The sequence below is a fragment of the Filicampus tigris genome, chromosome 3 (genome assembly GCF_054856515.1).
Source record: "Filicampus tigris isolate MCC_2025a chromosome 3, RoL_Ftig_1.0, whole genome shotgun sequence".
Lineage (NCBI taxonomy): Eukaryota > Metazoa > Chordata > Actinopteri > Syngnathiformes > Syngnathidae > Filicampus > Filicampus tigris.
In genome coordinates, this window is record NC_141219.1 from 16,712,321 (window position 1) to 16,726,858 (window position 14,538).

At 42.1% G+C, this 14,538-nt stretch overlaps 2 protein-coding genes across 3 annotated transcripts; one reads left to right on the plus strand and one right to left on the minus strand.

Moving 5' to 3' along the window:
* Nucleotides 1–400: 400 nt before the first annotated feature.
* Nucleotides 401–6,219, minus strand: LOC147150100 (GPI alpha-1,2-mannosyltransferase 3-like). Of its 2 annotated transcripts, none has more exons than XM_086024944.1 (13): nt 6,049–6,219; nt 4,277–4,402; nt 4,063–4,183; nt 3,708–3,825; nt 3,521–3,625; nt 3,320–3,450; nt 3,098–3,238; nt 2,963–3,014; nt 2,202–2,413; nt 2,057–2,121; nt 1,392–1,596; nt 775–952; nt 401–696 (listed from the first exon to the last, which is right to left on the minus strand). In XM_086024944.1, the coding sequence occupies exons 2-13, from the start codon at nt 4,386–4,388 to the stop codon at nt 562–564; spliced, it is 1,575 nt and encodes a 524-aa protein (XP_085881070.1). In that variant the 5' UTR covers nt 4,389–4,402; nt 6,049–6,219; the 3' UTR covers nt 401–561. The 2 variants fall into 2 exon arrangements, with proteins under 2 accessions (XP_085881070.1, XP_085881071.1); XM_086024945.1 differs by having other exon boundaries at nt 4,063–4,186; nt 6,049–6,218.
* Nucleotides 4,285–14,392, plus strand: LOC147150101 (GPI alpha-1,2-mannosyltransferase 3-like). Its single transcript, XM_086024949.1, has 14 exons — nt 4,285–4,424; nt 8,069–8,271; nt 10,486–10,622; nt 10,713–10,836; nt 11,074–11,190; nt 11,274–11,379; nt 11,450–11,580; nt 11,662–11,802; nt 11,886–11,937; nt 12,487–12,698; nt 12,779–12,843; nt 13,304–13,508; nt 13,948–14,125; nt 14,201–14,392. The coding sequence occupies exons 3-14, from the start codon at nt 10,511–10,513 to the stop codon at nt 14,333–14,335; spliced, it is 1,578 nt and encodes a 525-aa protein (XP_085881075.1). The 5' UTR covers nt 4,285–4,424; nt 8,069–8,271; nt 10,486–10,510; the 3' UTR covers nt 14,336–14,392.
* The last annotated feature ends 146 nt before the right edge of the window (nt 14,393–14,538 follow it).

Consider the following 14,538-nt stretch of genomic DNA (forward strand, 5'->3'; position numbering starts at 1 on the left):
TAAGTCAGATTCGTTTCCAGTGAGGGTTGGAATCCGCCAAGGCTGCCCTGTGTCACCGCTTCTGTTCAGAAATTTTATGGACAGAATTTTTAGGCGCGGCCGAGGTTGGTGGCCTCAGTATTGCATCTCTGCTTTTTGCAGATGAGGTGGTGCTGTTGGCTTCTTCAAGCCGCGACCTCCAACTCTCGCTGGAGCGGTCCGGGAGGGACTCAAGAGTTGAGCTGCTACTCCTCCACGTTGAGAGGAGATTAGGATGCCTCCTCGACGCCTCCTTGGTGAGTTGTTCCGGGCATGTCCCACCGGCAGGAGGCAGCGAGGACGACCCAGGACACGCTGGAGAGACTGTCTTCCGGTGAAAAGAAAGTCCCTCACCAATGTGGATTTGATTTGAAGCTCCGAGGACAAGCTTGTGTGATGAGATTGCTTTCAACTAAATGCTGTCCTAACATTCTTTTTTGCCTTCTCTTCTTCAATGTGCATCTGCGAGGAGAAAAAAGACAGCTTCACACTTCTTTTTGTTTGTGCATAAATTCTTTTAAAATGTTTTTAGTGCAAAAAAAATCAGGCATGGTCCCGTGGTTGTCGGTGCCTTTCATAAATAAATATTCTTCTTCCAACGTCTCCCTCGGGAAAGTGAGTGTGAAATATGTCCGTTGTTTTCGTGTAGTTGTTTTCACGAAGAAATGCTGTGATCTTCTACAACATAAAAAACACACCAGCATTAAAGTATTGTCTGCTTTTAAGCCACATGGACAGATTTGTTTGCGCTTTTACCTTTTCCATAACGTCAAAGAGAACCAAGTGAGTAGGGAGTGAATGAGCGTGTGGATACGAGGTTCGGAGCCAGAGAAGCGGGTCATCGTTGAATCTCTCGGATTCAGTCACATAGTCCGCCTGGCTGAGATCAGGCGGGCCCTCGAGGAACCTCATCTTGAGCGGGCAGTGGACGTGGCTGCGAGGTGAGAAAAACTGTCTCCATACAGTACAAGCAAACAGTATTCAGCGCTGAACTTTTTCTAGATGTTGTCATGTTATGGCCTTATTCTAAAATTGAATACATTATTTTTTCCTCATAATTCTACACAAAACTCTACACAAGATAAACTGGAATGCCTACTAGAACATCTGCCACATCATCCATTATAATAGGGTGTGCACACCTGTGCAACCTCATATTATTTTTTTCAATTGAGTTGCACAGTTCATAGGTCACTTTAATGGTGGAAAAAGTTTTGAATTGATTTATTTTTAACAGGGTTGTGCAGACGTTTTATATGCACTGTAGGCATTCCTTTACCATGATGATTCATTTTATAATAAAGCTGAATCTGGAAAAATGCAGTACTCTGAATAATTTCTGGCTCCACCGGATCCCATTGAGTATTTGGCACCTGTAGTAAGGCGTTGAGTGGCAAGACATGGCGAAGAGGACATCCGACTGTGAGACGTTTTGACAAAGTGGCTGGATGCGGCTCATGATGTCCAGAGCGCCGCGCTGGTGAATCAGGCCCGTGTAGAGGGCGATGAGCAGGTTGGATGTCAACAAACCTGCAGCGGCCGCTCGTCGCCAAGCTCTCATGCGAGCCAGCGTTGCACCTGATAACGCACACAAATGGTTTAAACGTGAAATGGTTCAACCATTCCTTGATCTGGACCCATCAAGCATTTACATTGTCACGTGAGAATTCACAATAGTATTAGTATGGACAATACACGACCCCCGAATGGCGTGTTTACACTACACAAGTCGCATGTAAGATAATTTCATTGTAAGGAACATTTTTGGGTTGACTTCCACTTTAAGTGGCAAAACCGGCTTCCATTTGTATGTTAAGCAGGGTTGTCGGTATCTGCTGAATGTAACTACTAAAGTGACTTGTAATCTAACTTAGTTACTTTTAAAATCAGGTAATGAGTAAAGTACTGAAAGTTACTTTTTAAAGAAAGTAATCAGTAATGTAAATAAGTCTCTTTTTAATGTGACTCTGGCAACACTTGATGAAATTATGTACAATTTTATTGGTATTAGTTGCAAAGCGTTGGAATCGGGACTTACCACAGAAGATCATACAAAAGGGAAGCACAGGGTAGATGTATCGCAACTCCTTGTGAGGAATCAGACTGAAATCAATTTAAACATGGCATGGGTTAATCTTATGGGATCTGAATGGATAGCGAGTGAAAGAATTCCGATGCTTTACCTGTGCACGCCGATGGTCCAAACGATGGCCACAAGCAGGATGCCGTACTTTCTGAATGCCAGGGAGCAACCGTAGAAAAAGAAGGGCACATGGGGACCCAATACGACCGGGAAGCCTTCCGTGAGGTACCAGTGCCAGGGCTGGGTGCCGAATAAGCTGGCCAGTCCGTCCAAGACATTGATCTTGAGGAAGTTGAACTGCACGAAAATCCACTACCCAACAGAAAACAACTGATAACGCAAAAACATCCTTTTATTTGCACACACTAGACACTGGCCTTAAACAGTGGCGCCTTCCGGAATTTTTTCATCGGGGTGACCAGATTGGGACACTTAAAATCTTGGAGTGACACACCAAAATTAAAAGCCACTATTTCAGGCTAGCATTATACAAGGGGTGTTTTTGTCATTTTTCTCGCCAGCCGCATCGTAGTCATGGTTTCTTTTGGAAGGCCGCGTGTATGACTGTATCAATCTGTTGATTGATGAATAACTAGTTTTCAAAATATTATTTTATTATTTCCGTAACAGTGGAACATATAGTAATTGCCCATAACCAAATTTGGACAAATGGGAACACGACCCCTTTGCATTAACAGTGTCTTTATATAAATAAGCATAATAGTAACACAATTTGAGCTCATTTGTTATTAATCAGCAGCTACCCAACAAGTAGCTCTCTGATTCAAAGGGATTAGTGATCCCTGGCCTAGCGTGTTGGTTCTCATGTGATTGTGTAGTTGTGTTCAGCGAGCATTTCACCTTTTCATAGTAGATGAAGTCGATTATGGTGGAAATCATCAAGGCCGAAGCCCTGCAGAGGAGAGAAAACACCCTTACCTCCAAACAGACAAAAAGATTTGAATGATAAAGGTGTGAATATGAAACACAATTAACCCAATGGGAATGTAGTCACGAGCCACGAGTCTCGGTTTGTTATCGTCCTGCCAGAAATGGTGAATCAACAGCGGCAGCCAGCCAATCAGGGCCACTGGGCGAACAATGATCGCCAGTGCAACGAGGCTCAAGTATTTTTTGCTAAAGGGGAAATAAAACATGAACAAGGTGTCAGCCAGGAATCCATGGCAAATAGAGAGATGTTCAGGACGTTAAGTAGACCTGCTGTGTGTTTTGGATCCCGGCAGGGGGAAGTAGCACAGAGCCAGGCAGGTGATGGTTGTCTCCACGCTGTTACTCAGCGTTCTGCTGCAACAGTACCAAGTGAACCACGAGCACATATGGCAGAAGAACTGCACACACAAACACAATCGACACGCGATGGAACGGACATTCCCTCAAGACAGAAACAGGTCTAGTTACCGTCCATTTCGCAACATCTCGATTTTCCAGTTCTCGGATGAAGAAGAAGAATTTGAAATCGGCGAACGCGGTGGCGAGTGCGTGAATTAGGCGAGGCAGCCAAATCTGCAACCAAAACAAACCTTTTAGAATAACAAATCATGTCTGGCCAAAACGTCTTTGAATAAAAAGAGAAAAAAACACTTTCCAGAAGATACACAGAGTCGCAGTTTATCCAGTGTAGTATTTTATACATGATGGCAAAGAAGAGAGGATAGGTGAAGCCTCTTATGCCTTCCTTCCATTCCCATGTCAGATGCCCATAAGTCACACTGTTAAGGTGGTCATAAAAATGGTGAGAGAAGTTTAAAAAATGTGATTAGCTTATTTCACAGCATTTTTATATGGTCATATATCCTTTAAGTTATGCTTGGTGTACTAAGTTGAGAATCACTTCTTTCGACCAAAGTCCACTGGGATAGGCTGCGGCTCACCCGCGAGCCTAATGAGGATAAGCGCTATAGAAAACGCATGATGTCAAAATAAATGCATTGAGAGGATATTTGAAGGCCATGCGGTGGGCGACCTCCATACACTGCCAGTACTCATCTGGAACGAAGCTGCTCTGAACCAAAAAACAGTTGACCACACGGAAAATCACAGCAAACGCTGCAACTCCCAGCACTTCTGTATGGAGCAAGAAGAAACACTGGAGTGAAATGACAAACAATCTCAACCTTCTAACATGACGTCACACCAACCAGGAAATTAACCCACCTGTCCGAAGAGGGCCATCGTCTTTTTTTTTTAACAACAGGGACTCGCTTTTCCCAAGTTGCACATCCTCCTCTTTCCTTTCGCAAGGCAAACGTTGTCTCAGAGTCTCCATGTGAACGTTGTGTCCTTAGACATACGGTAAGAGCAGGTGAGGGATTCATCTTGGTTTATGCTTCACGCGTGATCGCTCAGTGCGGGAATGAGAAGTGTGGAAATGATAAGTGCGGAATCCGGCCCGCAAACATTTTGCAGCATTATCTGTGCGGCTTGCGCCCGCAGCACATCAGAGCCTCCAATTAAGTCACCTTCCCTGCAGGTGTCAAGTTTATTAAAAAAAAATTGCCCTCAATTGAAACATATATTTGGTTTTGGTTCCTATTTTTATATCCAACTCCAGAGGAGTAAAGCCCGTATCTCACTGAGTGGCAAAGATTTGTGAGCTAGTGTTTGCGCACGGTCCAAATGTTTTTTTCGTCAGGTTTCGTTCAAGGTTGCAAAGATGTTCGTCAGATATTCACAAACGGTTTTGATGGCCACAAACAGTTTTTCTTTCGACATCAACTTTTGAACATGTTTAAAATGTCTTTACGTTTTACTATTTTGTTGCCAGGGTTTCGGCTATTAATGGTTTTATATTGAGTGAACGATAAATTTACACAGTTATACAAGCTTTATACCGACTACTTTTAATTGTGTCAAAGTGTGGCCATTTGATATATGTAAAGACTCAGTGGACACGACACATCTTCTGGATGCTCCGAGCTGAAATGTTTTATTCTGCTTTCCCGTCCGAAATATACCGGACATATATAGACAAGTCGAAGTGACATCTAGTGGCCTGGAATGCTTAGGGCATAGTGCCTTCCTGTGGCCTGCATATCATTACATTGTAATGATTATGATATTGTAATGATTACAAAATATGACGTGACTTTGCCTATAAGTGTTTCTAATAACGATAGCGGCTTACTTCCCCCCCTCTCTATGTACTCTCCTATTATTCGGACTGCGTTGCCGCTGCCCATATAAGATGCCCCTGACATTCTCCCTGCTTGACTTCTGAAGCGATGTCATACAGCGCCGTGTAGAGGGCAACAATGAGCGGCTTCCCTGCGCCCGCATAATATTTCCTCAACATTTGAATTGGCTTTTATCCATCTGTCGCCTCTCGCATCGCCGGTGACAAAACGTATGTCATACAAAAATTGTATAAAGTTTGCTCTGCAGTTTCGTCATTTTTTTTTTGCCGGCTCATTTATCAACTTGTCATCTGCTTCGTTTTCAGCAGGATCGTACAAAATAATGTATTTGAGCTCTTGTAATCTTTAAACTTTTGTCTTCCATTGTTTGTAGTTCTTCTCATCATCAAAAATGGGGGACAGTCTAATTAAACGTTTTAGACTAAAATGTTTAATTTAATATACGTATGTTGGTTAAAGTCAAACTATATGAGCAATTGTTTTCAAAATTCACATGCGCATCTACACTCATGCCCACTTCTGAAAATATCAAAAGAATCAGTGTATTTGGGATTTTATGCACATGAATCCTTTTTATCCACATCCACAGAAAAAGTTGTTTAACGTATATGACCAATCACCACCAAAATTCATGTGCCCATCTATATGCCCACACGAATTGAAGTGAGCATACGTAGAGATGTGCATGCTAACTTTGGTGATGATTCAGAGCAGTTTCAGTTTTCTGACATTAAGCGATGTGAAGCTTTTTTACACTTTTACATTTTAAACTGTCCCTGCTGTGACACTCACCAAATTCACAGTACGTTGCGACCTCTTTCTGGTGGTAAGGTCCCGGGATTCCTGTTGAGTTCTGGCTTCAGTCAGAACCTGGACCCAAAACCTTTTGTTACACAGCAGTAATATTGTGTCGGACTATTTCCCGGACCAATAAACTGATAATATATTGCTACACACAACGTGCCTCATCTGAGAGTGTGGAAGACCTTTGTTACAAAGCAACAAAGAATCAAAGGAACACTCTTCAAAGCATATCATGGATTAAACATCTTTCCATAAGTAGAGATGGGAAATTCCCAAATCAATGAAAAATATCTTAAATGGATTCTTCACAAAAACAGGAATTAGTGTGTGTGCAGAGCTGGGCATTTTACTCCAAATTCACAGTCCGTTTATCGCCTTCTACCTACCGGACCAAATAATAATCGCCTAGAGGCTGGTCCGACTATCATTTTAAATGCACTTCTGTTTCCGACTACCAACTTCGACAAACTACGACCAGCACGCGACCTTGCTGGCAACCAGTTCAGGGTGTAGTCCGCCAATCGCCTAAAGTCAGCTGGGATAGGCTCCAGAACCTCTCCGTGACCTTGCACAGGATAAGAGGTGTTGAAGATGACACACATGCATGACACGTCACTATAATCATACAGTAAATAAATAAGTTATATATACTGTAAACTAAAAGTTTTGTTCTTATACTTTCATAAGCAGAGGGACTGAAAAAAATGTATTGTAGCACGAGAAACCACGACTAAGCATACAGCTAAAAGCTTAGTCGTTTTTTTTTTTACATCCTTAATTAGCAATTGAACATGATTTCGGGATGGCGTTGTGTTGATATCGGTGGCAACAGTTTGTGACGGCAATGCTAGTGTCAGGTTCACTCCAATTTAGACAATTAGTAAACAATGCACAAAATGAAGACACTCAACACAATATTGTCATTTTACTCGCGAGGAGAGCACAGGGGACCGTACAATTAGAAGGTGTCATTATGCATGTGCAAAGGCAAGGCACGCAAGCAAAGCAAGCTGGGCCTAGATTAGTACAAGGCTAAAGCTAAACATCTATTGCTACAACGCTAACAACGTTAACAAGGTTAATCATCATCAATCATGGCTCATTTTCTCCCCCTTCCCCCTATCCTTCTTCCCTGATGTTTTTTCACCCATCAAAGATCAATCGGTCATAATAACCCCCCGACTCGCCAGGCATCTCCATCTGTCTGCCTCTGTTGGCCATTGTCTTTTTTCTTTATGTTTCTTGGAGCGGTCTCCTTATTAAGTGAAATTCGTTGTTGCTCTTGTACTTGCGCAACGGCAATAAACTTCAATTTCAACACTCTAAATTTGGCTGAAGTCAATCTTGCTCAGCAAATTTAACGGGGATACACTGAATCCGCAGTTACGTGCAAATGTGTCTGGTGTTTAGACCCTCTGTAATTTGCTGCGGTTTCAGATGCTAACAGTTAGCAATGCTATTATCGAGGCGAGGTTTAGGGCAGCCAAGAGCGCCTGCGACTAAGTCATACATGGTCTAGCACATTCCACATTCCTCCTCATCCCAAAACTCAGAACCTGCTCCACAACAAGTCCTTTTGAAACTGCAGGCTTTGCGGCCTCGATGACAAACAAGGGACTCTTTGTGTGACCCCTTTGGAGAGGCGTTCTTTGAAAGAGCAGTGTCGCAACCATGCAGGTATAAGAGGTGTATAAGTTGTAAGGTCTTGAATGTGATTTGCGATTGGATGAGACTGTGTGTATAAATAAGGTGGAGGCAGCATAGTTAAGGCTGAGAGTCACTCATCCGGTTTTGCATGTAACAGTTGTTGATGAACCGTGTCTCGAGAGCTTTGTGGCATCCATGCAGAGGCTGCGGTATGTTGCATGGAATATGTTAACTAGTGGAGAAGTGTTTGTTATGTCAAAACTGGTGAAGTTTTCATTTGGAAAACATTTGTTAGTTTCAGGATAATGGCTACGTCAGAACCTTCTCAGTCGGCTCCTCCCTGTTTTTTTTTTTCCCCCAGTTTCATATCGGCGACACAGTGAGCTGGTCTGAGCAACAACATTTGCTCAGTTACGTCTACTGGTAGTCTACGCTGTGCCCAGACAAGCAAGACATTAGATCGCTCCATTGACGCTGCCGATTGTTGTACCGCACCCTGCCTCGTTCCTGCAGTTTTGCTGTTCTACTTGGATATTTGCCATTGTGTTCTGACATCCTACTGACGTAAGTTTTGGAATCGTCCCAGCAACCCTCCTTGCTTTAACCTACGATTTGAGCCCTGTCCACACCTTGTCGCAGTGCTTTTATTTCCTTTTTCCGCACCTTGTTTTTAGTAACGCTTTGTGTTAAACAGCCTTTTCATTTGTTACTTCGTTTGGAATCAAGGCTTGGTTGAATTATTTTCTACATCACTCTTGATTTCCATTGGAGCAAGAACAATAACAAATTGTTGCGGAGCAGTTCATGACTGGGGTCAGGGCAGCCTCCGCATGGAAAGACGACATCCAGTCCACCTAGAGAGAATGCAAACCGTCCCAGGATTGCACCCACAAAAGTTCTGAAGTTGAGTTAGAAAGTCAAGTTACCTCTGCATCGATGACTGCAATTACAACTGATTTAAAAAAGCTATAAAAAATGTACCTTTTGTTATCTCACAACCAGTGCAGTTCTGGGGACCCTACACTGCCCAGTGACTCCAGCCAAATTATTTTCATGCAAATCTGATGTTGCATTTCAAAATAAAACGCCTCTGAAATCTGCATATTTGACTCTCACCCAAGATTTTAACAAATGATTAAAGTTTAGAAGTAAGGAACATTTGGTCTTTCCTTTCTGTTTGATAAGTTACAAAAGCCCCCCAATATAAAATTACCCACGTGTCTGGTATTATAACTGTATATCTGATGTTTGTAACCAGTCCGTGTCAAAATCGGTGAAGAATTTGACAAGTTCTGATTCATTTATCATGGCTGAACTTCCGAAAACAGGTGATCTGTGATTGGTCATTTCCTGAGCCCTGAGCAGGGTTATTATAGTTTTGGATTTTTCATTTTAGTTTAGTTTTTATTTCGTTTTGACTTTTTATTTCTAATTCAGTTAGTTTTAATTAGTTTTTAGAATAGATTTGTTAGTTTGTATTAGTTTTAGTTTTGGGGAAAATGCTTAGTTTTATAGTTTTTATTAGTTTTAGTTTTAGTTTTTTAGAATTTGATGTATTTGTCAGGTGCGCCTTTTTTTTTTTTTTTACAGTAACAAGTGTTATTTATTCAAGTAAAGATAACATTTGACAAATGTATTAACTTACTAACAATGTATGAATAACCATCAACAAATAAAACATAACAGTCCACTTAAACTTAAGTGCAATAAGGCCAAGAAAAGTGCAGTGCATTAATGCTGCTTCCAAAGTGAAAATGCAGATGAAACAAGCAACATAAAACATAACATAATAACCTGGCAATTGAACAGGAGAGTGCAGACTTGAAAGTGTGGGTGTGAGAGAGAGCGAGAGAGAGAGAGCGAGAAAGCGAGCGAGAGAGAGAGAGCGAGAAAGCGAGCGAGAGAGAAAGAGAAAGAGAGGTTTTTCCCCTCGAGCAATATGCCGCACGAGACCCGTCTCCGTGACAATGCATTTGCTTTTGTCCGAGACACAATCCTAATCAAAATAATCCCAAATGGGGCTCTGTCGTTTTCTCCCAACTTTCGCCATTATAATGTTGTTTTAGTTTTGTTTTATACCCATCAGACCTAATTGTAAACGCGTTACGTCACTTCAGACGTTGAGGTGCCGTACGGCTGTACAACTGTCGTAAAAACGGGAGCGCCGTGTTTTTCATTTCAACTGATCACAAAAGCTTACAAAGACGAAAACGAATGGTATTTTCGCTACCATTATCGTTCACTTTAGTTAGTCTTGTGAGCAGACAATGTCGTTTTAGTTAGTTATCGTTTTTCCTCCAAAATGTTCGTTTTTATTTTATTTTGTAAACGAAAATGTTTTTTTAAATTTAGTTTTCGTTATTTCGTTCGTTTTCGTTTACGATAATAACCTTGGCCCTGAGCAACTGTGATGTCATTGTCAGTCGACAGAAGTGACAAAATGGCCGCCCCCTGAGATGGCTAAAACAGGTGGATTTTGCTATATTCCATAAACACAATATTAATCAGAATGCCGTGTTTCAACTAGTGGGCTGCATCGAACATATTCTTGAAAAATAGTTTGATTTAACTACAGTACCCCTTAATGTGTGCACAGTCCCTTGAGGTATGAAGAGAGCTTTAACTTTTCCCTGCTCGGCCATGTATTTGCATGGGAAATACGCATATTCAGCTATTTCAATGATGAAATGGAATTGTTTTTACTCCTCAAATAGAGGGGAGGTGACAGGGAGGCTCTGCCTTCCCTGCCTACCCTGACCACACGCCCCTATTCTGCAGTCAGGCCTAAGGACACAAAGTCCACATGGAGACACTGAGACAGCGTTCATGTTTTGAGAAGAAGGAGGAGGATGAGAAACTTGGGACAAGCGAGTCCCCGTTGTTAAAAAAAAAAGACGATGGCCCTCTTCGGACAGGTGGGTTAATTTCCTGGTTGGTGTGACGTCATGTTAGAAGGTTGAGATTGTTTGTCATTTCACTCCAGTGTTTCTTCTTGCTCCATACAGAAGTGCTGGGAGTTGCAGCGTTTGCTGTGATTTTCCGTGTGGTCAACTGTTTTTTGGTTCAGAGCAGCTTCGTTCCAGATGAGTACTGGCAGTGTATGGAGGTCGCCCACCGCATGGCCTTCAAATATCCTCTCAATGCATTTATTTTGACATCATGCGTTTTCTATAGCGCTTATCCTCATTAGGCTCGCGGGTGAGCCGTAGCCTATCCCAGTGGACTTTGGTCGAAAGAAGTGATTCTCAACTTAGTACACCAAGCATAACTTAAAGGATATATGACCATATAAAAATGCTGTGAAATAAGCTAATCACATTTTTTAAACTTCTCTCACCATTTTTATGACCACCTTAACAGTGTGACTTATGGGCATCTGACATGGGAATGGAAGGAAGGCATAAGAGGCTTCACCTATCCTCTCTTCTTTGCCATCATGTATAAAATACTACACTGGATAAACTGCGACTCTGTGTATCTTCTGGAAAGTGTTTTTTTTCTCTTTTTATTCAAAGACGTTTTGGTCAGATATGATTTGTTATTCAAAAAGGTTTGTTTTGGTTACAGATTTGGCTGCCTCGCCTAATTCACGCACTCGCCGCCGCGTTCGCCGATTTCAAATTCTTCTTCTTCATCCGAGAACTGGAAAATCGAGATGTTGCGAAATGGACGGTAACTAGACCTGTTTCTGTCTTGAGGGAATGTCCGTTCCATCGCGTGTCGATTGTGTTTGTGTGTGCAGTTCTTCTGCCATATGTGCTCGTGGTTCACTTGGTACTGTTGCAGCAGAACGCTGAGTAACAGCGTGGAGACAACCATCACCTGCCTGGCTCTGTGCTACTTCCCCCTGCCGGGATCCAAAACACACAGCAGGTCTACTTAACGTCCTGAACATCTCTCTATTTGCCATGGATTCCTGGCTGACACCTTGTTCATGTTTTATTTCCCCTTTAGCAAAAAATACTTGAGCCTCGTTGCACTGGCGATCATTGTTCGCCCAGTGGCCCTGATTGGCTGGCTGCCGCTGTTGATTCACCATTTCTGGCAGGACGATAACAAACCGAGACTCGTGGCTCGTGACTACATTCCCATTGGGTTAATTGTGTTTCATATTCACAGCTTTATCATTCAAATCTTTTTGTCTGTTTGGAGGTAAGGGTGTTTTCTCTCCTCTGCAGGGCTTCGGCCTTGATGATTTCCACCATAATCGACTTCATCTACTATGAAAAGGTGAAATGCTCGCTGAACACAACTACACAATCACATGAGAACCAACACGCTAGGCCAGGGATCACTAATCCTTTTGAATCAGAGAGCTACTTGTTGGGTAGCTGCTGATTAATAACAAATGAGCTCAAATTGTGTTACTATTATGCTTATTTATATAAAGACACTGTTAATGCAAAGGTGTCGTGTTCCCATTTGTCCAAATTTGGTTATGGGCAATTACTATATGTTCCACTGTTACGGAAATAATAAAATAATATTTTGAAAACTAGTTATTCATCAATCAACAGATTGATACAGTCATACACGCGGCCTTCCAAAAGAAACCATGACTACGATGCGGCTGGCGAGAAAAATGGCAAAAACACCCCTTGTATAATGCTAGCCTGAAATAGTGGCTTTTAATTTTGGTGTGTCACTCCAAGATTTTAAGTGTCCCAATCTGGTCACCCCGATGAAAAAATTCCGGAAGGCGCCACTGTTTAAGGCCAGTGTCTAGTGTGTGCAAATAAAAGGATGTTTTTGCGTTATCAGTTGTTTTCTGTTGGGTAGTGGATTTTCGTGCAGTTCAACTTCCTCAAGATCAATGTCTTGGACGGACTGGCCAGCTTATTCGGCACCCAGCCCTGGCACTGGTACCTCACGGAAGGCTTCCCGGTCGTATTGGGTCCCCATGTGCCCTTCTTTTTCTACGGTTGCTCCCTGGCATTCAGAAAGTACGGCATCCTGCTTGTGGCCATCGTTTGGACCATCGGCGTGCACAGGTAAAGCATCGGAATTCTTTCACTCGCTATCCATTCAGATCCCATAAGATTAACCCATGCCATGTTTAAATTGATTTCAGTCTGATTCCTCACAAGGAGTTGCGATACATCTACCCTGTGCTTCCCTTTTGTATGATCTTCTGTGGTAAGTCCCGATTCCAACGCTTTGCAACTAATACCAATAAAATTGTACATAATTTCATCAAGTGTTGCCAGAGTCACATTAAAAAGTAACTTATTTACATTACTGATTACTTTCTTTAAAAAGTAACTTTCAGTACTTTACTCATTACCTGATTTTAAAAGTAACTAAGTTAGATTACAAGTCACTTTAGTAGTTACATTCAGCAGATACCGACAACCCTGCTTAACATACAAATGGAAGCCGGTTTTGCCACTTAAAGTGGAAGTCAACCCAAAAATGTTCCTTACAATGAAATTATCTTACATGCGACTTGTGTAGTGTAAACACGCCATTCGGGGGTCGTTTATTGTCCATACTAATACTATTGTGAATTCTCACTTGACAATGTAAATGCTTGATGGGTCCAGATCAAGGAATGGTTGAACCATTTCACGTTTAAACCATTTGTGTGCGTTATCAGGTGCAACGCTGGCTCGCATGAGAGCTTGGCGACGAGCGGCCGCTGCAGGTTTGTTGACATCCAACCTGCTCATCGCCCTCTACACGGGCCTGATTCACCAGCGCGGCGCTCTGGACATCATGAGCCGCATCCAGCCACTTTGTCAAAACGTCTCACAGTCGGATGTCCTCTTCGCCATGTCTTGCCACTCAACGCCTTACTACAGGTGCCAAATACTCAATGGGATCCGGTGGAGCCAGAAATTATTCAGAGTACTGCATTTTTCCAGATTCAGCTTTATTATAAAATGAATCATCATGGTAAAGGAATGCCTACAGTGCATATAAAACGTCTGCACAACCCTGTTAAAAATAAATCAATTCAAAACTTTTTCCACCATTAAAGTGACCTATAAACTGTGCAACTCAATTGAAAAAAATAATATGAGGTTGCACAAGTGTGCACACCCTATTATAATGGATGATGTGGCAGATGTTCTAGTAGGCATTCCAGTTTATCTTGTGTAGAGTTTTGTGTAGAATTATGAGGAAAAAATAATGTATTCAATTTTAGAATAAGGCCATAACATGACAACATCTAGAAAAAGTTCAGCGCTGAATACTGTTTGCTTGTACTGTATGGAGACAGTTTTTCTCGCCTCGCAGCCACGTCCACTGCCCGCTCAAGATGAGGTTCCTCGAGGGCCCGCCTGATCTCAGCCAGGCGGACTATGTGACTGAATCCGAGAGATTCAACGATGACCCGCTTCTCTGGCTCCGAACCTCGTATCCACACGCTCATTCACTCCCTACTCACTTGGTTCTCTTTGACGTTATGGAAAAGGTGAAAGCGCAAACAAACCTGTCCAAGTGGCTTAAAAGCAGACATTACTTTAACGCTGGTGTTTTTATGTTGTAGAAGATCACAGCATTTCTTCGTGAAAACAACTACACAAAAACAACGGACATATTTCACACTCACTTTCCCGAGGGAGGAGTTGGAGGACGAATCTTTATTTATGAAAGGCACCGACAACTACGGGACCACGTCTGATTTTATGCAATGGATCATGAAACACATTTTAAAAGAATTTATGCACGAAAAGCTCAAGTGTGAAGTTGTTGTTTTTTTCTCCATGCAGATGCACATTAAAAAGAAAAAAAAGAATGTGAGAACTGGTGCTGTCACGAGACAAAAAAAACAACACATTATGATCTGTAATTAATTTATCTAATTCATCTATTTTTAATCTCACG